At 47.6% G+C, this 25390-nt stretch overlaps 1 protein-coding gene and 1 pseudogene across 2 annotated transcripts in view; both read right to left on the reverse strand.

Annotated features, from left to right (window-relative positions):
• The window catches only part of CACNA2D4 (calcium voltage-gated channel auxiliary subunit alpha2delta 4), a 123753-nt gene that overhangs the window by 60171 nt on the left and 38192 nt on the right, over positions 1–25390 (reverse strand). For both annotated transcript variants that reach the window (XM_055095248.1, XM_063593284.1), the window contains exons 14-22: positions 24797–24874; positions 23951–24031; positions 23310–23384; positions 20245–20331; positions 19598–19669; positions 5321–5382; positions 3753–3820; positions 1360–1405; positions 1188–1285 (exon numbers count right to left, since the gene is read on the reverse strand). In XM_055095248.1, coding sequence (XP_054951223.1) covers positions 1188–1285; positions 1360–1405; positions 3753–3820; positions 5321–5382; positions 19598–19669; positions 20245–20331; positions 23310–23384; positions 23951–24031; positions 24797–24874 — 667 coding nt within the window. The remainder of the gene's footprint in view (positions 1–1187; positions 1286–1359; positions 1406–3752; positions 3821–5320; positions 5383–19597; positions 19670–20244; positions 20332–23309; positions 23385–23950; positions 24032–24796; positions 24875–25390) is intronic.
• LOC103786382 (lysosome-associated membrane glycoprotein 1-like) lies at positions 5657–11055 on the reverse strand (annotated as a pseudogene).

The following is a 25390-nucleotide window of genomic DNA, read 5'->3' on the forward strand; positions in this document are numbered from 1 at the left end:
CTCTCATTTAAAAAATTTATTTATCTTTATTGAGGTAAAATTCACATAAAATGAAACTGACCAATTTAAAGTATGCAATTCAGTCAGCGGCATTTAGTACATTCACAATGTTGTACAACCACCACCTCTATTTAGTTCCAAAATATTTTTATCACCCCCCAAAGGAGATCCTCCTCACCTTGGTGAGGAGGTGTCACAATAGAGCCACCCAAGTGGCTTAACAGGATCTCCTTTAAAGCAGGCCTATTTCTCTCCCCTACAGCATCCTGTTCATGGCGCTTATCACAATTTATAACAACCTATATCTATATATGTAGGCTTATTTGCGTATCACCTGGCTTCTCCACTAGAATGTAAGCTCCATGATAGCAAGGGCCTTGTCTGGGTTATCTCTGTAGCTCTAATACCTACCCCAGGGCCTGACACAGGGTGCAAGCTCAGTACAGATTTGTTGATGAAATGAATAAATAAGTAAGTAAGTGCCCTGTTGGGTTGGCATGGGAGGCAGTCTTCTTATGGGGGTGACAATTATGTGACAGGATGACCTGCTCTTTCTTCCAAAGAGGAAGAAGGAGGAGCAAGCTGAGCATGTGGCCTAATGAGCTCACCACTCGCATTAGTGCAGGTGAGAAGGCCATGTGACCATGGAGCAGAGACTGAAGTGTCACAGCTGCAAGACAAGGAGCACCTGGGGCTCCTAGACCTGGAAGAGGTGAGCAAGGTTAGCCTGAGGAACTGGTTTAGAAAACAGAGCCCACAGGCTTCGAGTCATCTGGCCAAATGCTCCCCTTGTGGAGATGAGGACTTCTGGTGAAGAGTGGCAGCCATTTGCCCAGAGGTCCACTTCTAGACAGTGGTAGGGAAAAAGATGACAGACTCTGAATGGTGCTTTCTTCTGACCCTTAACAGAGCTTGGTGGATAGAGGCTGAAAAAGATCCCAGTCCCTGACCTGGGGATCCATACATGTTACCACAGTTCCAAGGGTGCTTAAATACCAGCTCAGCCCTGTGGTAAGGCTGGCTATGCCTTTTTCTTTGGGAATCTCCCTGTTTGATCTAAGCCATCCATGTGCTAATGGGATAGGGCTGTGCAGCAGCCTCCCCCTGCCTTCCCACCTCTCCTGGCAAAGTCCTGAACTTCAGGGCCCCAGAGGAAAAGCTCGCCTCAGTGGGCGGCCAGCACTCACACTCCAGGTCTGGGTCCTTCCTGGTGAGGAAGCGGATCATGGCTTCTAGCTGGCTGAGCTTCCGGTGGTCTGGGTCAATATCTGTGATGCAGTAGATCCTGAAACCCAGGAAAGTCAGTGTTATCTCAAAACATTCCACCTGTCTCCCTCCCATTTTTTACTCCTCACTTACCAGTCACCGGCCAGGGCCAGGTCTGGGTGAAGCAAGTCATGCAGGCCTGAAACCAGAGTCCACATTCAGGGTGATGCTCCCTCACTGCCATGAGGGTGTGTGTCTCAATTGTAGAAACAGCCACCCAGTGAGTTTCTAAAGAAAGAGACTGGGGTCTGTTCTTTCTTGCTCTTAGCTCACAGTAGGAGAACATGGCTAAGTCTGCACAGGTCCCACCTCCTGAAATGCTTTCTTCTCATTGTTTCATGTCCAAATCCTACCCCTTCTTCAAGGTTCAGGGCAAATGTCATGCCTTCAATGAGCTGCCCAGCCAGTGGGAGCATCTTTTCCTCCTGCAGCCCTCATGCCCCTCCTCCCCATCCAGGTTGGATTTGGGTTATTATTGGCATGTAATAACGTTGTGCTTCTGCCAGACAGCAGCTCCCTGAGGAAGCTGCATCTTATTCCTCCTAGCATCTCCCTCAAAGGGAGGTGATACTTTGAAGCCAGTGATTTTGGCTTCATTGGCTTCATCCCCAGGATGGGCCCTGTGTGTTTTGCGGCCTCTCACCTAACACAGAGCCAGCCTGATCTCATGCTCAGTACACGCTGTTGACTGAAAGAACGATGAGCTGATGCTCCATGGCACCTACTCAGAGCTAAGAAATGAACAGGTGCTCCACTGAGGGTAAGTCCAAGGAGGGGATGACAGAAAGGCCAGTGGGGCATCTGTGGAGCCTCACAAGGGCTGCTGCTCTGATGTAGACACAGGGCAAGCAGCTGGAAGGGGAGCTCCCTTGCCCACAGAAGACCAGGAGACTCCGGGATTCCAAGCCCCTGACCACTGGAATGTCTCACTCCCAGGAGTGGGTATAAGACAGCACCCTCTGTCTCCTGGAGGAGTGCGCCCTGGGAATATCTGGGCAGAGGAAGAAATGTGTAGGAAGAAGGAAGAAGGCACGATGGAGGCCTAGGGATGATGGGGAACAGAGGAGAGTGCCCCAGCGCTAGGATCTGTGCTGTGGAAGGGCAGACACAGCTTCCAGGTGAGCACACAGCTAGTGCCTGACTCAGTCCAGGTGCGGGAGAGGGGATCTACCAGGGGCAGCTCCCAGACAGATGACAGCTAAGCTGGGGCCTGAGAGTGGGTCAAAGTGTGCTGGGAGAGGAGGGCACTCCAGGGCAGAGCAAAGCAGCCAGGAGGAGCAGGCCCATCAGCAGTGATGTGGGCAGACTTGGCATTTCTAGGAAGATCCCTCTGGCTGAAGCTCAGAGAAGAAAGGAGTCAGGGAGACCAGTTGAAAGCTACTGTGGTTATCCACGAGAGAGGTGACAATGACCAGGATGGTTGTAGGAAGGCAGGGTGATGACATGTACTCAGCAGATAGCAGAGGGTAGTATGTGGGTGTTAAACAGAAAGTGGCCACCTCTTCCAGGGGTTCCTGGGATATCTGTGACCCCTGAGATAGGTTGTGGTCTCCTAAGGTGATTGGGCCACAGTAAGTCACCGGCAGGAGGGATGGGGTTGGATGGGGCTCTTCTCTCCCCGCCTCCACCGCTGTTCTCTGCCATCTCACTTTGGTTCGCATCCCATAAGCTCCAGGTATGGGCTGAATTGTGTCCCCCAAAAGATATGTTGAAGTCCTGACCTGTGAATGTGACCTTCTTTGGAAATAGGGTCTTGGCAGAAGTAATCAAATTAAGATGAGATCATTAGGATAGGCCCTGATCCCATATGAGTGGTGTCCTTATAAGAAGAGGTAATGGAGACAGTGAGAGGCAGCTGAGGGGAGAAGGCCACGGGATCAGGGAGCAGAGACTGAAGTGTGCAGCTGCAAGACGAGGAGCACCTGAGGCTCCTAGACCTGGAAGAGGTGAGCGAGGACTCCCCTGGAGGCTTTGTGGGGAGCACGGCCTTTCCAACACCTGACTTGGGACTTCCAGCCTCCAGAACCGTGAGAGGATACATGTCTGCGGTTTTAGGATGCCATGTTTGCGGTACTTTGTGCTGGGAGCCTTAGCAAATGAATACAGGCTTCCCTCCTCTTTCTGGCCTCCTTTCTCATCACCTTTGCAGTCACCTGGCAGGGAAATTTCAGCTTTGAGCTTTGTTTAAAAAACATACTGCCTTGACGGCCCTCCTAGTCCAGCAAGGCCTCCCGGAACCTAGCAGTGCGGTTGGCAGGTCTCAGGCTCTGCTGGTTTGATGACTGACCCACAGATCCTGCATGCCCTGGGAGCCAGGGACACACACGCCCCTCTCCACCTGGCAGCATTGTTCTGAGAGGCTGCTCTGGAGCCTGGGAGCTGGGAGGCTGTCACACTGGCTCTGGTTGGGGTTGGCCCTGCCCAGTGTCCCATGAGAGCCCATTATTTTCTGCTTAACTGTCCCTCAGCCCCTGGTACCGACCCACCTTCTTCCACAGACGTGTTCCCCAGAAGGATGTATTCTCCGTGGCCCCGGGACAGCACCACCCCCAAACTGTGGGGAGAGAAGAGAAGGCACTCATTCAGCAGCAGCAGATGCCGGCCTGTCTCCCGGGCCTCGTCCTTGCCCTTACCAACACTAGGTGTATGGGCTTTTTGTACCCACGACGAGTGGTGTGCTCCTCAGGCCCCCTTCTTTGCCTCTGGCCTCACAGCCATCCCCTCCAGAACGGAGGCGGTGCTTCCAATTTCCCAGAAGCCTTCCTTCCTAAGCAGGACCCTGGCCATTCTGTAGACCAAGAGCCCTCTCAGCTCCCATTTTCATCAAGGGACATCCTGAACCTCACAGGCATCCCCTAAAATGTAGAACAGTCTCTCTGTTTCACAGGGGGTCCCACAAACAGGAGCTCCTTTTCCTACCCGGTGAGTCCTGCTGTGCCTTCCTCTCCTTGGCTAAACATCAGTTTTGAGCCTTGGCTGAATATCTGACTTTCTTGGGGAACTTTAAAAGATGCAAGTGCATGAGATCTACCCCCAGAAATTGTGATTAAATTGGTCTGGCCAGCCTGGGCAACACAGCGAGACCCCAGCTCTAGAAGTTTTTTTTTAATCAAAAAATTAATGGGGTGTGGTGGCACGCTCCTGTACTGTCCCAGGTACTCGGGGGGCTGAGGTGGGAGGATCGCTTGGGCCCGGGAGGTGGAGGCTGTAGTAAGCTGTTTCTGCCACGGCACTTCAGCCTAGGAGACAGAGTGAGATCCTGTCTCAAAAAAAATTGGTTTTGGATGAAGCCTGGGCAGTGGCAACTTCACATAATTCCTCAGGTATTCCAATGAGCAGTCAGGGCTGGGAACCAGGGCTTTATGGAGAAATCAGATAATTCAGAGGTAACGGCCACTTGTTTCCTAATCTGCCTAATACCTAGAGCCAAATATTTCTACAGTCGCAGGGAACCTGAGATCTTCCAATTTGATCCTCTCACTGCTTTAGGATCTTAACTGGATGATATCACTTAATCTTCACAACATCACCAAGAAGCAGCTGTTATTGTTACCCCCATTTTACAGATCGAAATCTAAGGCACAGAGAAGTTAAGTGAAACTCAAAGACCTGTTAACAGAGTTGTAGGAGGCAGAGGTGGCGCATCAGTAAAGCAGGGAGTGCTGGACCTCAGAGCCTCTTCTCAGAGACAGGGCTAACTGCCCTCGGGGAAATGGCCTGTTAAGGCAGCTTGGCTGATGGACGCTGATGAACAGTGAAATAACAACAGCATCTGAAGGGGCGGGGCTTGCCTGGGGCCCACAGGAGCATAGCACAGACCATACACTTGACCAAGTTTACACAGCCTGTAAATGGTAGAGCTGGAGTTCACGTCCAGGCAGTTTGGCTCTGGAACCTGCATTCTAGGCTACACTGGCAAAGCAGGTCTACACCTCAAGTTTCCTGGATGCTGACCTGGGTCTTTTGCTATTACCACAAAATTGCCAACTAAATATGAGTTGCTGGTATTCATGTTCAACCCTCACCCCCTGCAAATAAAGCCTGTGTCCCTCACCTGAAAGGGGTGTCGCTGATGTCCGTGAAGAAGTAGTCATTGGTCAGGAAAAGAACTCGCTTCTGAAAGAGTAGACAAGGAAAGAGTGCTCACGCAGAGAAGAGCGGCCCCCAGCCCCCACCTCCCCCCCAGGGCTCTTGGGGTCTTCATCGTCACTGTACAGTCCCTCCGCCTTCTTGTCTCCTCCCTGACCACCCCCTACACACCTCATCCTAGTGACACCCATAGGCAGATCCTCTCTAGGTGCAGCAAACTGCAGCCCTTTGGGGCGTGGCCTGGATTTCAGGATCAAGGTCTGGACCTGCACTGCCCATCATGATAGTCCCTAAGCAGCATTGAGCACTTGAAATGTGTGGCCAAGGAACTGAATTTTCAGATTTTAGTTGACATAAATTTAAACTTAGTTAGCACATGTGGCTAGCGGCTATATTGGGCAGTGCTGATGTAGACCGTGACTCTATGGTTCCTAGAGGGTTGAGGTTGGGGCTGTCAGTGTGTGCTAAGAACTTCTGGAGCCCATGTATACATACACAATCCTCTTAAACCTCCTTGCCCTCAAAGACACCCAGGGAGAAGGGGTGCACCATTCTCCCTCCACTGTCATCCGTGCCCGGGCCACGGGACCCTTTCACAACTTCCTTTTCCTTTCTAAGCTGCCATCTTTTAGCCTTGGTTTACTTTGTATAAACTAGGGCATCATGTACTACCAAAGTGGCTAAGGGCATGGCTGGGCTTAGATGAACCAGGATTGAAGCCCAGCTCAGCCACTTTCGACCTGTGTGCTCTTGAGCAAGTTACTTCACTTCGAGTTCTCATTTGTAAATCAGGATTGTCCACGGCCTCTCTTGCACGAGGCTGCCGTGAGGGTGCATTCGGGGTGCTGAGGTTCTGTGGATTGTCCTGTCCACCACACAAGTTCATGTCATTGGGAAAGCCACATTTTGCAGTTGGCCCAGGACTTGTTCTTATTCCCTTTACTTCTTTCTGACTTTCCTTCTTTGATTTTGGAAACTGGAGCGAGGTGTCAGAAGGGACACAGAGAGAGAGGACGGCAACAAAAGCCTTGCTTTCTCTAGGAAACTGGCTTCATGCCAAATCAGAATGCACCGTTCACAAAACTGGACCCATCCCCTGGTCATGCCCTCTGGCTTCTCTGCCCAGTCAGACCCTCTCTGTAGCTTCTCTCTATTGCAGCGGTCATGGGATGTCCTGGAAGATGTCTTGGGGGAGTTGGGTGCCCTGTGCTCCAAGGAGCAGCTGGCTGGAGTGTCAGAACTGGAGATCATTTTTTATTTTTACTTTTTTTTTTTTTTTTTTGAGAGGGAGTCTCCCTCTTGTCACCTAGGCTGGAGTGCAATGGCGTGATCTTGACTCATTGCAACCTCCGCCTCCTGGGTTCAAGCAATTCTCCTACCTCAGCCTCCAGAGTAGCTGGGATTACAGGCACACGCCACCACACCCAGTTAATTTTTGTATTATTAGTAGAGATGGGGTTTCACCATGTTGGCCAGGATGATCTCAAACTCCTGACCTCAGGTGATCCGCCTGCCTCGGCCTCCCAAAGTGGTGGGATTACAGGCGTGAGCCACCATGATCGGCCTATCTTTTTTTTTTAATTGAAGGTAAGGGTGGATGCACAGATCTTCCATGTATTACCTAATTAGCTTCGATACATGTATCCAGCCCTGTGATTACCAACCTGTCAAGGTACAGAACAGCCTCTCCAGTCTCTCTGCCTACCCCTTCTGGTCCATCCCATCCCACTCCTTCACAGGCAAACTCTGTTCTGGATTCTGTCACCACAGATTGGTTTTGCCTGTTCTTATAGTATGACACACACAAAAACTGCATCTGGCTTCTTTTGTTCAAAATAATGTTTTCAGCGTCCGTCTGTATTGCTGTCCGTCCAGTAGTTTGTTCCTTTCTGCTGCTGAGTAGTATCGCAGTGTGTGGACACAGCCCAGTATGCTTCTACGCTCATCGATTGATGGATATTTTGGTATATTTCAGTTGTTCCTCCTTTGGGGCTACAATGAATAAAGCTACCATAAATATCCTGGGACATGTGTTTGCATTTCTCTTGGTAAAAATCTAGGAATGGAATCTGGATCACATGGTAAATGTATGTTTACCTTTATAAGACAACTGCCAATTTCCCAAAGGTGTTTTGCCATTTTATGCTCCTATTAGCAATGTCTGAGAGTTCCAATTTCTCCACAGCGCCGCCAGTATTTGGTGTTATTAGTCTTTTAAATTTTAGCCACTATAGAGAATCTTGCAGTTTTTTGGTTTTTGTTTTGTTTTGTTTTGACAGAGTCTCACTCTGTCGCCAGGCTGTCTCACTGCAGCCTCAGCTTCCCGGGTTCAAGCAATTCTCATGCCTTAGCCCTTGAGTAGCTGGCACCACAGGCACACACCACCACGCCCAGCTAATTTTTGTATTTTTAGTAGAGACGGGGTTTCATTATGTTGGCCAGGCTGGTCTTGAACTCCTGGCCTCAAGTGACCTGCTTACCTCGGCCTCCCAAAGTGTTGGGATTAGAGGGATGAGCCACCGTGCCCAGCTAAGTCTTGTAGTTTTGATTTGCATTTCTCTGATGACTAATGTTGAGCATCCTTGCACAGCTTCCTTTACGAAGTGTCTGCTCAGTGCTCTGAGCATTTTTTATTTGGCTTTAGTCTTTTTGTTATTGCTTTGTAGGAGTTCTTTATGTATTTTGGATACAAGTCTGTCTGCTTTTTCATTTTCTTACTGGTGCCTTTTGAGGAGCAGAACTTTTACTTTCAATGAAGTCTAGTTTATCAGATTTTATTTCATGTTTAGTGCTTTCTGTGTTTTTGCCTAGGAAATCTTTGCATATCCTCAGGTTGAGAAGATTTTCCCCTATTTTTTCTTGTAAAAGCTTTACAGTTTTAGTTTTTACACTGAGGGTTATGATTCATCCAATTAGTTTTTGTATGGGGTGTGAGCTATGGCTCAATGTTTCCCCTCCCCCATACATTTATTCAGTTGTTCTAGGACCATCTGTTGAAAAGATTGCCTTGCTCCAATGACACTCCAAGGTGTCTTGGTTGAAAAATCAATTGATAATATATGTGTGGGCTATTTCTGGGTTCTCTATTCAGGTCATTGACCCATTTGTCTATTCTTTGGTTAATACCACCCAGCTTGGTTATTGTAGCTTTATAGTAAGTTTTGAAATCAGATACTGTGAATTGTCCAAATTTGTTCTTCTATTTCAAGATAATTTTGCCTATTCTAGGTCCTCTGCATTTTCATATAAATTTTAGAAACAGCTTGTCTGTTTCTAGGAGTCTGTTCAAATTTTGATCGGATTGCGTTGAATCTATAAATCAATTTGGGGAGAATGAATGTGTTAACAATACTGATCTTAACCCATAAACAGAGTTATATCTTTCTATATTTACTTTTTTCTTTGATATTCTTTCCGCAATGTTTTGTAGTTTTCAGTGTAGAGGTCATATATACGTTTGTTAAATTTATTCCTAAGTATTTTATGTTATTTGATGCTATTGTCATTGGAACTTTAAAATATTTCATTTTCTTTCTTTTTGGAGAAAGACACTTTTCGTTAGCATTGTTACAGGCAATGCATTATGTGAGCTGGTCCTGTGTAGAACCATCCCAAGCCACAGCAGACACATCAGTAGATAATATCTATCTAATACTGTACACAGCGCAGAAACAGGATCACCCTGAATGTCAACAGAAGACTGAAAACCACTTTACCAAAAAAAAAAATAACACCCATTTTCATATTTTAAAAAGTGCCAGCCCTTGAGCAGCAGAGTTTCGGAAATGCGGGAGGACATGCCACCAGGTGCCTTCGCTGGAACGTGGCCGCCAGCCGTGAGTGGCCGGGCCCATCCCGTCCAAAGACAAATGTCTGGAGTGCTTCAGCTCATCTTTAAAAGGCGGCCAGGCCCGTTTATCTTTGGAGTTCTTCTGCCTTAGGATTTTCCCTCTCTACTGTTTGTAATTTCATGAGCACGTCAGCCTAACGGTGAGCCGACCTTCAGGCTCCTAAGCGTGAAGGCCGGAGACTTTCCCTTTGTAAGGCTTAAATCTGAGTGCAGCAAAGAATGAGGAAACCAACCCCGGACATTTTAAAGTCGAATGACAACGGACCCAGTGCCAATGTTGAGAAGCACTACCACTGTCCCTTAGAGTTCTATTTTGGTAAATACGAATGTTTAACCAGTTAGCAAAATATTTAACCCAGTTAGCAAAATTAACACCGTCATTTCCATAGTTACTCTGCTGTGTATGGCAAATGCTGCAAGATGACCATCACATTTGATGAAGCACATTTGAGAAATGTTTGCCAGAAAGTGTGCCTCCGTCTCAGGACCCTAAGCCCAGGGGGATGAACAGAGACCCCAGCAGCTCTGTGCCTGCTTCCGTGCGGGTGACTCCTCTTCCTGCCGACAAGGTGGGCGATGAGAAGGCCCAGTCCCACCAGGGCGCCGCCGACGGCGATGGGGATCCGCGTGTTATTCTCGTTCAGCAGACGCTCCTCCGCAGATCCGAACTGGTTGCCTTCCACCTTGAAAGCCTGGCCCCACACTGGGAATATGTTGATTGAAAACGCCTTCGTGCCGCGGACACGCTCCGCTCCGGCTGTAGAACTGCCGATGGCTGCCCGCAATGCTGGCAGGGAGTCGTTGGCAGCTTTAAAAGTGGGGTCTCTGGGGTCAGGAAGAGTCGTATTCAGCTGGATTCCTCGTAGGAAAATCCGGCTGGAACCTGCATTCATCCCCAGCTGGAAGCCCAGGACCGTGCTGCCCTCGCCGCGCCGCTCCCGGGTCTCCAGGTGGGCGCCGCGCTCCCGCTGGCTGAGGTCTTGCCCAGGTGGATGTTGAACAATCTTGTCACCGTCGTGTGGTCCCTCCTCTCTGGGTGAGGTTCAGCTGCAGTCCCGCGCTGGCCGGCAGGCAGGTCCCGTGGGTGCCGCTCACGCTGTACCTGGCCACGGAGGGGAGAAGGGGCTCTCGGCGCCGTGGCGGGGAAGGCGCGTCTTGCTCGTGGCGCGTCTCTCCCTTGCTGACGCTGCTGTTGGAAATCTAGGCCTGGATCCGGGCACCGCGGAGCCTGATGGTCTCGCTGTTCATGCGGACCTGGGGGCCTTGATATCTGGTAGAGATTCCACAGTCTTGATTTCCTTGGAGCTTGCACTGAGGAAAATGTGTGTGTCTGACAAGTTGTAAACAAAACTCATGAGCTGGACGCTGTCACGTGTCGCATTTCTTGTGAAATGGAAGGTCAGTGTCTGTCTTCCCCCAAAGCACAATCACGTGCCTGGGGTCGGAAGTGTTCTCTTTACTGCAAGAGCCACTGTCAAGCACTTCCGCATTGGATGGCAGGTCAAAGGTCACATTCTTAGAGCCACTCTTAGAGTCGTAGTTCATCGAGAAGGCAGCGGAGAAGCTGGCCATTACGCAGGCTGTCGCGTTGCCCTTTTTCACCGCATCCACTGCGGCTGCACCACGCACGAGGCCCAGCAGCAGCAGCACCAGGGGCAGCCGGGGGCTCCACCAGATGCAGCCTGGGCGGCAGGCGTGAGGGGAGCCGGGGTGTGGGGAGCCGGGGCGCGGGGCGCTGGCCTGAAGGACGGTGGCGTTCCTGGGCCAAAAATATTCCATTTTCTGTTTGCTGCTATATATGCAAATAACATTAATTTTTATAAAATCGTGTTCTCTGAACTTGCTAAACTTACCTATTAGTTCTAGTGTTTGTTTTGTAGATTCTTGGGATGTTCTATGGAAACAATAATTTTGTCCCTGAATGAAGGCAGTTTTACTTCTTCTTTGTGCCTTTTATTTTGTTTTCTTGCCTTACTGCAGGGGCTGGGACCTACAGTGCAAGGCTGAATAGAAGTGGTGAGAAGTCCTCTTTGCCTTGTTCTCAATTTTAGGGTGAGAGTGTTCAATATTTTACCATCAAAAGTTAGCTCCAGGTTTTTCATAGATGCCTTTCATCAGAGGGAAGAAGTTTCTTTCTGTTCTTAGTTAAATTTTGTCGAATGCTCTTTTAGCATCTATTGAGATTACCCTCTATCTTTTCTTTTTTATTCTGTTAATGTAATAAATTGCACTGACTAATTTTTTCAATGTCAAATTAACTTTAAATTTTTGAGATAACTCTGCTATGTGCTATTGTTGCCATGTAATTTACACTTACATATATTACAAACCCCACAATGCAACATCAAAACTTTTGCTTTCGTCAGTTGTCTTTTTGAGAAATTAAGATAATAAATAAAATATAGTCTTTTATTAACCCACATTATTTATCATTTCCAGTATGGTTGATTCTGTCCTGTAGACCTGCAGTTGATGTCACTTTATTTCAGCCTAAAGAATTTTCTGAAGCATTTTTGCTGCTGGTCTTGATAATAATGAAACCTCTGTTTCCTTCTATCTGAAAATGTCTTTTTTTTTTTTTGTTTTGGCGACATAGTCTCACTCTGTTGCCCAAGCTGGAGTGCAGTGGCATGATCACAGCTCACTGCAGCCTCAACCTCCTGGGCTCAAGTGATTCTCCCGCCTCAATCTCCTGAGTAGCTGGGACTACAAGTGCATGCCACACACCTGGCTAATTTTTTTTTTTTTTTTGTATTTTTTTGTAGAGATGGGGTCTCCCTATGTTGTCCAGGCTGGTCACGAACTCCTGGGCTCAAGTGATCCTCCTTCCTTGGCCTCCCAAAGCGCTGGGATTACAGGTGTGAGCTACTGCCCCGGCCTGAAAATGTCCTTACTGAAGACATTATCCTTATTTTTGAAGTGTATTTTCTCTTTCTACAGGAATTTGAGTAGACAGTTTTTTCTTCTCTTGGCACTTTAACGATGTTATTTTGTTGGTTCTTATATACAGCAGTCTTATTGTTTCCCTTTATGTAATGCATCTTTTTTCCTTTAGTTTTTTTGAAGATTTTCTCTTACCTTTGGATTTTAGTAGCTGGACTATGAAGTACCCAGATGTGGTTCTCTTTGTCTTTTTATCCTGCTTGGGGTTTGCTGAGATTCTTGGATCTGTAGATTGCTGTTTTATGTCAAATTCAGGACATTTTTGACAATTAGTTTTTCAAATACGCTTTTTTCTGCTTGAGTTTTTCTCCTTTCCTTCTAGGGCTCCAAGAACATGTAATTAGACCACCTGATACCATCTCACAGGTTGCTGAAGTTCTGTTTCTTTCTCTGTCTTTTTCCCCATTTTCCCCCTGGTTTTTAAATTGCATAATTTCTACTGATCCATCTTTAAGTTCACTGTCCCTTTATTCTACAACCTGCTGGGAAGCCTATCCAGTAAAGCTTTCGTTTCAGATATGGTACTTTTTGGTTTTAAAGTTTTCATTTGGAAGCATAAGAAATAACAGCTAAAATAAAAAGTGACTAGAAACCTTCTGCATAGCAAACAATCAATAAAATGAAATGGCAACCTATGGATTGGGAGAAAATATTTGCACATTTTATAAGGGACATAAAAATCTTATAAAATATATGGTTTGCAAATATTTTATAATATCCAAAATATATAAGGAACCCACACAACTCAACAGCAAAAAAAAAAAAAAACAAAAAAAAAACCACCACCACCACCCCACACATCGAAATAATCTGATTTAAATATGGACCTGAATAGACCTTTCTCAAAAGAAGACATAAAATGGCCAACAGATATTTGAAAAGCTGCTCAACATCATTGATCATCAGAGAAATGCAAACCCAAACCACAATGAGATGCCACCTCATACCTCTTAGGATGGCTTCTACCAAAAAGACAAGAAATAAGTGTAGACAAGGGTGTGAAGAAAGGGGAACCTTTGTACACTGTTGGTGGGAATGTAGGTTGGTGCAACCACTGTGGAAAACAATATGGAGGAGCCTAAAGAAATGAAAAGTAGAACTGCCATGTGACCCAGGAGTCCCACTTCCATGTATATACCCAAGGGAAAGGACATCACCACCTCATAAAGATACCTGCACTTCCATGTTCATTGCACCATTGATAGCCAAGATATTGAAACCACTGAAGTATCTGTTGATGGATGCATAAAGAAATTGTAGTGCTTATAAATACAAAGGAATATTATTCAGCCTTAACAAAGAAGGAGATTCTGCCATTTGCTACAACATGGATGAACCTAGAGGACATTATGCTACGTGAAATTAGCCAGACACAGAAAAAAATGCTGCGTGATCTCACTTATATGTGGAATCTAAAATAAAAATGGAATACATAGAAACAGAGAAAAATGGTGGTTACTAGCAGCAGGGGAAGGCACGGTGGGAGGTGGGGAATGAGAAAACGTTGGTCAAAAGGTACCATGTTGTGATTATCTAGGATGACTAAGGCTAGAGCTCTAATGTACAACATGAGGACTAGAGTTCATTGTATTGTATTGTACACTGGAAACTGGCCAAGAGCACAGAGTTTAGGTGTCCTTACCACACACACGCTAAAGCAAAGGTAACTATATGAGATGATGGGTATGCTAATTTGCTTGACTGTAGTCATCCCTTCACTTCACTTTGTATATCAAGGTAAGTACAGTTGGCCCTCCATATCCACAGGTTCCACATCCCTGGATTCGATCAATTGTGGATCGAAAAGTATTCCAGAAAAAAGGATAGTTGCATCTGTACTGAATATGTACAGACTTTTTCTGTCATTATCCCTTAAACAATACAGTGTAGCTATTTATATAGCAATTACACTGTATTAGGTTTTATAAGTAATCTGGAGATGATTTAACGTATTAGGGAAGACTGTGTAGATTACACATAAATCTACACCATTTAATAGAAGGGACTGGGGCATCCATGGATTTTGGTATCTGTGGGGTGTCCTGGTCCAATCCCCATGGATGCTGAGGGACGAGTGCGCATCACGTTGTGCACCTTAAATATATACAATCGAAAAGCAGGTCTAAAGCAAGAAAAAAATTCCTGTTTGGTTCTTATAATGATTTTGTACTGTGTCAAATCAGCTAAGCTGGAACTACACTTCCAGACTCAATGCCTGGTGTGGTTTCGAGTCAGGGTCAGCCACAGAGAAGTGTGTGTGAGATTTGCAGACAGAAGTGCAGCGGTAGCCGTTTTGCACACTGAAGTCCGCACAGAATACCAGGCTCTGCCACTCTTTGCTGTAACCTACCACCGTGCTTTCTTGGCATGGGCTGCAGCCAGATTCAAAGCCACCTGCTGCTGCTGGCTCTCCTCCTTCAGTTTCCCTGAGACCTAACCTGGTGAGGATGCAGCTCCTCATGGAGGGCACTGGCTCCGTCTGTGGGTCATCTGCCATCCTGATGGGTAGAGTTGGTGAGTGACAGATGTGGGTTTCAGTTTGTTTTCACGGATTCCTGTTTTTCCTCTTGAGTTCCAGTTCGTTCTTGCTTTCTTCCACATCTCATCCAGCTTTCCTTCCCAACTGCTGGTCATGCTGACCTACAATGACTTCAAGCTCACCATTGGATGCAGACACCAGCTTTCCATAGATTTCATCACCAGCTCCCACAGTTTCATAAGGTCTAATCCCTACGATAAAATCCTACATTCTATCACTCACAGGGGCTCTGTTCTTTGACCAAGCCCTAACCATTTCTCCACCGAGATTCTCCATCTGTTCCCTCATTATGAACATCTTTTCCTTTACACAGTTACAATGTCTGCACTAAAGTCATTCTAATTCTAACAGCTGGGTCATAACAATTCTTATTATATACTGGATATTTGAGGGGTAGACTGTAGATACTCTTGTCTTCCTTTGAAGGTGTTTTTGTATTAAGCAGTAGTTAAATGATGGGTTGATAAGAACTGAGCATATAGAGGCTTGAATTCACATTCTGTTTGGGTGGGTCTGTCTTAGCTTTGTCTTTAGGCCTAGGGTGAATCTCTTGGTCTTGGGACAGTCTTTACTCCTAAGGTGTAGTTATTCTGTGCTTTCAAAGGAAATCCTGAGGTGTTTACCGAGCCCCTCCACCTCTGTGTGATTCACACTCCAAACTGTCCCTACTACACGTGCAAGAGCTGAGATCCCGTGTTGAGATCCTGCTCTGGAATCCTGCTTTCGGCTTTCCGTGTTGCATTCCACTGGGGCACCTCGAGGCTCCCCTGTGTCTGCAGGGCTCAGGAGTCAGCCAGGAATTTCAGAGGAGTTTGTAAACAGATTTGGGGTCTAGCCTCCCTGTGGCTCGCTGCTTCTGGGCTAGCCCTCCTCATTTCCAGACACTCTGGAAATGCAAATTCTGTTCTCTGACACTTCACGGTGACAACCTTGCAGCCTTCTGCTTGAATTCTAGCTGTTGCGCTCCAGACAGACTGGGGAGTGCCCTTTGGGAAAAAGAGCCATCAAAACGCATATCACACCCAATGCAGTTCTCTTGATTCAAGGGTTGTTGCTGCCTGCTTTTGGTCGCTTTCAAGTGCCTTTCCGTTTTTGTTTTTTGTATTTTGTTCAGAGTTTATAATTGTTATCTGCTGAAGGGTGAGTCTAGTCAAGCTACACCTTACTCAAATGAACTTTGAGATCACCTTTTAAGGCTGAAGTAAAAGGAAGAGAGAAGGGGTGTGGGGGGTTGGGAGGGGGTCTGTGAATTCTGTTAACAGAAAGAGAGAGCGCGAGAGGTCTGGAAGACGAGGCTGGGAGTAAAGAGGTATCTGAGCAATCTGCTCCTTTAATACACTGACTCCTTCTGCCGGACAAAAATGTGAGGGGAAGAGAGAGAGAGAAAGACAGTGTAAGAGCACGTCACAGAGTACTCTAGCCCTGTGTTCTTGAAATCCAGGGTGCAGGGATTCAAGGGCACTGGAGGAACACGAGGCGAAGCTGCTCTGCATGCCAGCCGCTGGTGTGTGTGTATACGTGTGTGTTGCTGGTGGTGTGTACGCACGTGTTGCTGGTGTACGTGTGTGCTGCTGTTGTGTGCATATGTACACATGTGTTGCTGGTGTGTGTGTACACATGTGTGCTGCTGTTGTGTGCATGTACACGTGTGTTGCTGGTGTGTGTACATGTGTGTGCTGCTGGTGTGTGTGTACACATGTGCTGCTGGTGTGTGTACAAATGTGTGCCACTGGTGTGTGTGTACACCTGTATGTTGCTGGTGTGTGTGTACACGTGTGTGCTGCTAGTGTGTGCATATGTACATGTGTGTGTTGCTGGTGTGTGTGTACATGTGTGCCACTGATGTGTGCGTGTGTACACGTGTGTGCTGGTGTGTGTACGTGTGTGTTGCTGGTGTATGTGTGTACACATGTATGCCGCTCGTGTGTGCATGTGTACACGTGTGTTACTGGTGTGTGTACACGTGTGTGCTGCTGGTGTGTGTGTACACATGTGCTGCTGGTGTGTGTGTACACGTGTATGCAACTGGCATGTGTGTACAATACACGTGTGCTGCTGGTGTATGTACATGTGTGCTGCTGCTGTGTGTGCATATTCATGCGTGGACTCCAGTCAGTGCAGTTAATTTGGAAGAACCCAGAGGCTAGGAAGGAACACTCTGTCTGCCCCTTCCCTCCCCCATTGCTAATTATTGTTTGAAATGATCAAAAACGAGAATGACAGAACGACTCCTAGGTTAGACTCCAGGACACTTTGCTCTTCTGCTTTCTTCTTTTAAACTTGTGTCTGAGGGTGTCTGGCCAGCATGCTGCTGATGGGTTAGAAATTGTGGCACCTGTTACTGGTCTGCAATTTGGGACAAAACCCCTGCCATCAAAGTGGCAAATGGGAGGCCCGCCAGCCAAAGCTGGGCTTCTTACGAGTTTAACATCCTAGATGTTGGCCCAGGTTGTGTTTTTAACATTTTTGGAATTAGTTGCACACGTTTTAAACATGGGTCTTAGCCGTCTCCTGCAGATGGTGTGTGTTCTCTCATTTGCCACAGTTCCCAGAGCCCCCTGCACAGAGGCCTGTCTGCTTCTCTTACTCGTATTTATTAACAAATACAAGTTTGGCCCCATAGGTTTCTGGGTTTGTGAGTCCTGCCCTAAATCATGCTGTTGACGTGTGGAAAATAAGGATACCTATAAAATCCCCTGGAGAAAACAACACGGCAGGCGGTCCTGTACCGGGAGATGGCTCGAACAGTAACAGTTATTCCCACAAGGCTTTTAGAAAGTTTTCCTCAGCCTAGACCTAGACCTGGAGACGGTTTCTACTGAGAAACAAGCTCGTAAGTTGAGACACACCACTGAGCTGAGAGGGAGGGCTGGGATAGATCAGCAGGCAGGTCGACCATGGGGCGGTTGGATGGCTCTGTGAGAGCTGTGTGGAGGAGACAGGGCCTTTGGCAGTGAAGAAAACGCAGCCACTTTGGGGATGAGTGGCAGCCTAAGACATCAGAGCAGTGAGAGCCAGACACTGCCTCGGCGGCCCCACACCAGCAAAATGCCCTGCACAGGGTGGAGGCTGCCAGGCTCCTGGGGTCAGGGTGAAGAGATGGAGGATGAAGGAGGGCTGAGTGGTGATAGAATGGGGTAGAGGGAGAGGAGAAGGTGATGAGTGTTCAAGGTGGAATAGAAATGCTATGCCAAAGCAAACTCTGGGAAACCTTTAAGGCTGCAGAGTTGAGAACTCAGGGCCAGTCCTACAGAAAAGGCCTTCTACAGCAGTGGTTACGAATGGGAGATCTCGGAGCAGTTACACGTGGGCTTTGCAGTTGATCATCTGGGTGACCCTGGGCAAGTTTTTAGCCTCTCTGAATATCCTCATCTGTCAAATGGGGATAGGATAGGCCCACCCTCAGGTTGTGAGTGTTCAATGAGTGAATACTTGACAGCGCCCAGCCCAGTTTCTTATAAATGTTAGTTTCTATCATTATTATTAGCTGTACTAACAGTAGTAAGACATGAACCCCTAAGTGCCATGGAACGTCCATTATGGTCATGATCGTCGTCATCCTCATTGAACGTTCTTTATGTTGAAGCACCCGTATATCAGGAAGCCTTTGCGAAATTGCAAATATATAACCCAGATGGTCTATTAGTAGCAATGAACAAACTTTGAAAGGATGGGCAGAGGTTTCAGAAGTTCAGCCTGCTGCATTTGGTTAGGACTCTGCCTCAGTGGCTCTGAGAAGCATAAAAGCAGCAAGAGATTCCTGGGCACTGGGGGAAAGGGTAGAAGAGAACCACACCCACTGCATGTGTCAGTCTGTATTAGATACAGTATAGCCACATTCAGATCTACCTTTAAGCTGTCCTGTGCCATAAGCATACTAAATTCTTCATTGTCAGTTCAGTGCTGTGGCCGTGCTGGGCTACGTGAGAGCTCATCTGTGCATGTGAGCAGGAATCTGGTTGGGATGAAGGTGGGTGCCTGTGGAAGAAGCCTCTGTTCTTTTGGATCAGGAGAAGGAACAGCTGCCACTGGTGGTCTGACCTCACTATAGTGCCCAGTCTGCCTGCAGGAGGCCTTTCTCAGCCCAGAGCTTACAAAAAGCCAGGCAGATGCCACCAAAATCAGACACTGGTCCCAGTGAAAATCAGTCTGGCCTAAAAGGGATGCTTCCTTGTCTCTCCCTGTGCTTTCTTGTTTGGCTTTCATGGAGGTCTGTGTTGCGGAAGAACTTGGGTCTAATTGCTGCAGGCAGATGCCTGTGCTCTTTCAGCTGAGGCAGATGGGCAGGGGAGGAGGAGGTGGGGGTGGCTGTGAGGGAGGAGGTGACATTTGTAAATATGTCAAGGGACAATGCAGAATCAGTAGACACATTGGAACCTTTTAAGTGAGAAGATGAAATGATCTTTTATAAACGATGCACATGGTTGTAAAGATAGTAATGGGATTAGTGAGGGTATTGATTCCTAACTATCTGGGAATGACAGTGGATGAAAATCAGCTGTAGGGAATAGTGAATATTTCAATCTCTTCCTGTATAACATTTCACAAGAGCTGCTTACCATTTACAAAATCAGCTGTCACTTTTCCCCTTTTCATTATAAACAACAAAAGGGCCAGTAGCAGGCAGCATAAGGAGGAAAGAAGAGCTGTAAATGCCTTGGCCAGCCTTCTCCCCAGCTCAGCGGTCTCCCAAAAGCCAAGCATTGCATGAGCAATCCTGTCATTCCCTGGCTAGGTGTTTCTCCAGGGCCAATGCACCCTGCGTATACTCCCTAATGACCCTCTAGGTGCAGCAAGCACTCAACTCTTCAGCTATAATTAGGCTAAGTCCAGGTCCCTTGTCACTACTCCAAACCCAATTAATGAAGATGCCTTCCTAGGCCACACCCTGGCTGTTTCTAGCTCCTTACCCCTTTATCCATCGGAACCTTCACATCCATCGAGAGAGTACCTGTTTCCCTATTGATCATGGCTGTTCTCAGCTTCAGGAGGAAAGACAATGGCATTAGTTCCTTGGCTCACAGGGGATGGTGAAAGTATGGCATTCTTCAGACCAGATTAGAGGTGATCCCCAGAAACACTTTTGGTTCTTCCCTTTTTCCTCTGAGAGAGACACCAGGAGGGAAGATGGACCTGACTCTAAGCTCCATCTAGCTCATAATTCCAGGCATTCACCAAGATCCCACTCCCATGTGGACTGATGCATTGGGGTACAGAGTGCCAAGTTGCTGGGACATAATTTCCTCTAGGACGAGATATTGCAATCAAAAGCCAGGCTAAAACATCACTAAAACTCAGACTCTGCAGCTTATACACATGATCTCATCCAGCCTCAGTAGTCCTTGTGATTCAAGAAGATATTGTTATATTTTTATAGTTGTTAAAAGAATTGCTCATTTTAGGCATTGCTTGTGGCTTGAGCTTGGAAAGGCTCTGGGATGAACCTGTTCTGCCTGACAGGAACAGAGTGACCTCAAAGCTCACAGCCACACAGCTGACCCATTTAGTTGGATGTAGAGCCTAACTAGCTTCCCTTCCCCCTATTTTCCCCACTCACAGATTCAGCCTGGTCTTCCCACTCCACTTCGGAGAGATCCACACTGTTGTAGTTAGGTTTGGGTTTTAGTTTCTTCCCCTCTCTGTACTGGAGTGGGCAGGTCAGGAAGAAAAACATGTGGTCAGTATACGTCCTGCTCAAGTTTATCTCTTCTACAAAGCCTTTCAGGTATATTCATAAAAGCAAAGGATTCCTTAGAAATCAATCAATCCAGTAATTACTTAAGGTTATCTGGGCAAACTTCCACCTGATACAGAGCTCCCCTTACTGACATCTATGACAGATGGTCTCACGGCCTCTGAGTGAATCTTCCCCATGGCAGGGAGCTCCCTATCTCGTGGGTCAGCTTGTTGGAGCTTTGGACAGCCCTAATTGTTAGAAAGTTCCTCCTCACACAAAGCTGAAATCCATCTCCCTGTTACTTTCATCCACTGATCTTCCTTCTTTCCCCTGGAGCTGCATAGAATGTGTTCCACCTGACAGCCCCTGGGATTTCCAAAGATACTTGTCACGCCTAAGACTTCACTGCTCCAACTGAGTTTGCCCGGTGTGCAGGTGCCTCAGCTCCCTCTGAATATGTTGTACTTTGTCTTCAATGTCACTCTCAAAATGGAGTTCCCAGGACAAAAGCCAACCTTCCAAATGGGGTCTGACCAGTGTGGCGTGGGCTGTGATCTGTGCACTAAGGCGTCAGGGGGCCCTGACTGCTGCCTGCGGTTCTGCTGTTTTCCTGGCCAGCCACACTGACCTGGCAGTTCAGGCGGAGATTTCAGACAGTTCAGTCCCCTTGGTCTTCCTCATGGGACACACTGTCAGGTCCCTCTTCACAATCGTAAGCTTGGGCACTGAGTATTTCGCAGAGCTCTCCAGGCATCCCTAATATATTTCATCTTGCTAGTTTCAGCCCCTTTGTTTTAGTAGACTGCTTTCTGAATACTAATTTTCTCATTTAATGTATTAGCCATACCTTCCAGACTTTATGGCATCTGCCTTCTGCATTTTCATCTTAGGGATAAAATATTTGAATGGGACGGAGACAAGGACAGATCAGTGCTTAATAAAGACCTCTCTTCAACTTGACATACAGCCATTAATCAACATGCTGAGTGTTATTATTTTCTGGCCCTGACTTCTCTCTCTCTGAAGCCAAGACAGATGTCACCAAGTTATCTATGATTAGGTCTGCAGCACTTCCCGGGTTTAGTTTATTAACCCCAATCAAAAAAGCAAAGAGGATAGTTTATCATTGAGGTAAATTAAGGATTAATTAACATGTCTGCTTTGAGCCAAATGAGGTCCCCAGCAGATGCCTGGACAGCTCCGGTCCCCTATCACTGTGTATCTTGCTTCCGCCAGTTTTTTGTTTGTTCACTTTTTTCGGGGAAGTGTCGTGCTGATTTCTTGCCTGTTCAGGGGATCTGTAGGATCCCCTTTCCCCTCTTTCCCTCCTTTCCCATGCCTGGATCATGCTTCTTGGTCTTATTAATGACCATACTCATCAAACAGCCCTGTCCTGCCATCTTTTACATGGGATCTGTTTCCTTTGGGTGGGGCTCAACATTCCATTGCCATTTCCTAAATCCTGACAAAGCCTGAAGATCATCTGTAGCTCCTCATTTTAAAACTGCAATTCTACTCCATTAAATACTCCTACATGGGGCACTGACATAGAAAGATTTCAGTCCAATGGCATGGCTCTTTTAATTTATTACTGGGCATATCCTCGTTATTTTTTCTTTTTCAAACGTAACTATTGTTTTCCTGATAGTGCTTTCCTCAGATAACTCATGACTTTGGCTTTGCTATATCTTTTGTTTTGTAACCGTGTCCTGTGTGGTATTATTCCCTAATTGTTTCATTTGTGTAAGTCTAGTTTTCCTAATTAGAGTACAAGCCTCTGTTTATAGCATTCTTCACTGCATCGTGAGGTCAGGCACGAGGAGGCCCACAGTGTGAATCCACTGGTTGAAGCCTTATATTCGTCTAGAGTACATAGATGGTAACAGGCAGTTTATGATCAGTACCCCTCAATTCTACAAGTCAGCTCCAGAATCAGCATATTATTTCCCTAGTGAGTCATTCTGCTGGCACTGGGGCTGTCCCCCGCAGAACCCCTTGGTACAAGGGAGTGACATGTTATGGGTTCAGATGCTTGCCCAGCAGAGCCTGATTTGGAAGACAGCATGAACAGAGTGGCTTCCAGTGTGCCCTGATCTCTCTCTATTCAGAACCCCTAGAGTTTGCCTTAAATAGTTAATCATTGCCTTGCAGATATTCAGTGTCTATTTGAACCAAATGGAATGAATGGAGTGTGGCTTAGACTGACCTCTCCAAATGACACCTGGGCAGATGAGGCCCTAAGTTCTCCGGAAGGTGCTCTGCTGTCTGTCCTCTGTTGCCATCTGTTATTCACCATAAGACTGGTAGAGGGCAAAGGGCTACGATTCTCCTAGGACTTTAGCTCCCGCCGTCCCAACAACCACACTGAGAGCTGTGGCCATTATTGCTGCATAGTGCTCAAGTGCATGACTAGCTCCTGGAGGCAGAGCTTTCAGATAAGACAATGCAACTTTCTTCCTCAGCCATCAGAGGCTCAGTTGAACTCATGTGAAAATATTCCAGCCTCTGCGTCACGGTGAAGAGGGCTGGGAGGGCCAGGAGCACTCAGGAATGCATCCTAAGCTGTGCTGCTCAGGAGAGGGCTCCCCTGCCATTTCCATGGTTAGCTCCTTGTTCACCCAACTTCGCAGGCCCCCAGAGTTCTGAGAGACTCCAAGCAGATGTGAATAATGGCCCTGCGGGCTCTTTAGCCTCAAAACTGCACACTTCATTACGTGCTCTCTGGCCCACTCATCAGTCATTTCACATGTTTTTGCCTTGTCTCTTCTGATAGAATCTAAACAACTTGAAAACAGGGACCATGACTCGAATACATTTTTTTTCTCATATTACCCACTGGGTTCCTAAATGGAGCCCAATGTGTGTTTGTTGTTTTAATCGTTTTTGTGAATTACCCCCAAATCCCATACAGTAAGGATCCCAAGGCAAAGAAGATCTGTACCTACCAGGGGCCGGAGGTCGGGATGGGAGAGGATGTAGCCATTGTTGGTGTTCAGAAAGGCGTATCCGTGCACTCCAAGCTGCCAGAGTCCAGGGTGGAGGCGCATTAGGCCTGCTGTTTGTGCTGGGCATCTGGAGTTGGGCAGGGGTTTGGGGGCCACAGGACGGTCAAAGATGGCAGCTCACAGCAGTGAGTGTTTTCAATAGGAACATAACTGAGCCAGTGCCATGCTTCCATCATTGATTGAGGAGTCCTTTCCAAACCGGACTGTTTATAGCAACCATCATCATACATATTATTACCTGACTTCTTTACCACCACATGTTCTGGGTGCTTTGATGATGTAATCTCACTCACCCTCACAGCAGGACTGTGTGGCACGGAGGAGCAGACTGAGAAACTGAGACACTGGGCAGGGAAAGGACTTACTGAAGGCCACAGAGCAAGTCATAGTTCATGGTGGGAAAGGGACCCAGGGGCACCAGTTGCTGCTCCCCTGCTCAGCACCTGCACTTCTTGGGCGGTGATGGAGGGGCCCCATCCCAGCTCTGGGCTTGGCTTGCCTGGAGAAAGGCTCCCATCATGGGGGAGGGAGTTTGCTCCTGGGGAACCTGTGATCCCCACAGGGAACAGACCCAGGCTCACCTTGTATCGGGGCGCCAGCTTCATCAGCTCTCTCAGGGCCACATCTGAGCCCACCACACCCAGGAGAATGCCATGGGATCGCTGGAAGGAAAGACACAAGGGGTGGGGGAGACCCAGCTTCCCTGTGTACAAGGTTAGACTGGACCCTGGGCCTGTCCAGAGCCTGGAAGAGGAAGCCACTTAGGCTTTAAGTGGTTCTTCCTCTGCAATTAGATTCTAGGCTGGGAATAAAAATCTAGACTCTATCAGACGAGGTCCCAGGAGCAAAACCAGCTGCTAGGAAGATTAATACCCAGTATTAATATTTAAGTTGTAATATTTAAATGGAATCCAAAGTTAAATGAAATATTAATCTTCACGGCACAGGGCGAAGTTATCGGGATCTCGGACCATAACTCACGGGGGCTCTGAAGCATACAGAGCCTGTAATGAAACATTTCCTGACCTGATGGAGGATGGAAGCCTCAAGAAATCCCCTCACCAGAGGCCTTTACAGACAAGTTAGAGTCTGCACAACCTGGCAGATTAAGCATGGCTTTGCAGGAAGGCTGACGGGCAACCCTCCAGCCTTATATCCCCAAGGCAGGGGTCCCAACTGCAGAGCAGCGAAGCTACTCGCAGCCAGCCGGCAATCACTGGGGAAGCTGTGGAAAAGCACAGACCACCAGCCCACCTCCAACCAGGAGAGTCTGGGGTAGCTACTCTGGGACAGGCCTGGAAATCTGCATTCAAACCCTCCCAAGGTGGCTCAGAGGCACAGCCAAGTCAAGAATCACTGGTCTAAAGATGGCACTGAAGCCCCAGGTTCTCATCCCTGCTACAACGTCTCCAGGAGCGGCCACTCACCGTTTCGTTCTTCTTGCTGAAGACTGGCATGGCCACAGTGGTGAGCAGCGTCAGGCTCTGAGCCTGCGAGCTGAGGAGCTGTCAGGGAGGGGAGAACAGGGGTCAGAAGGTGCGACCTAGGGCCACTGGTTTGCTACACTCGGAGCACCCAGTGCGGAGAACCCACAGTCACCACATCAATTATCCAGCGTCACCTTCCCACAGGAAGGAGGAAATCCCAAATGAGGGTTCCCTTCTCTGCAAAAGGAGAGTTGGCAGGAACGCTGGGGGCCAGAAGTGGACTGGAGGGCAGGACCAGGCTGATGTCACTCAGCAGGGTCCTGAGCCCCATGACCCAGCCCCAAGCACATTCACTAAGCTCTCTCATCTCAGCGAGGCCCAGGCCGAGTGTTAAGCGCAAACCCAGGAAACAGGCCGATCTGCGCCTGCCCAGAAACAGAGAGGCTTGGCACAGCACGAGCTTTCCAGAAACCTCTGATATGGACTTAAGGTTGCTACAGGTGAGAGGGAGGACATTGACCCAGAGCTACCCAGAAACACAAGCACACCCCGAGGAACTGCAGCGCAAAGGCAGGCCGTGGTGCGGCTGTGGTG

Source organism: Pan paniscus, chromosome 10 (genome assembly GCF_029289425.2).
Source record: "Pan paniscus chromosome 10, NHGRI_mPanPan1-v2.0_pri, whole genome shotgun sequence".
NCBI lineage: Eukaryota > Metazoa > Chordata > Mammalia > Primates > Hominidae > Pan > Pan paniscus.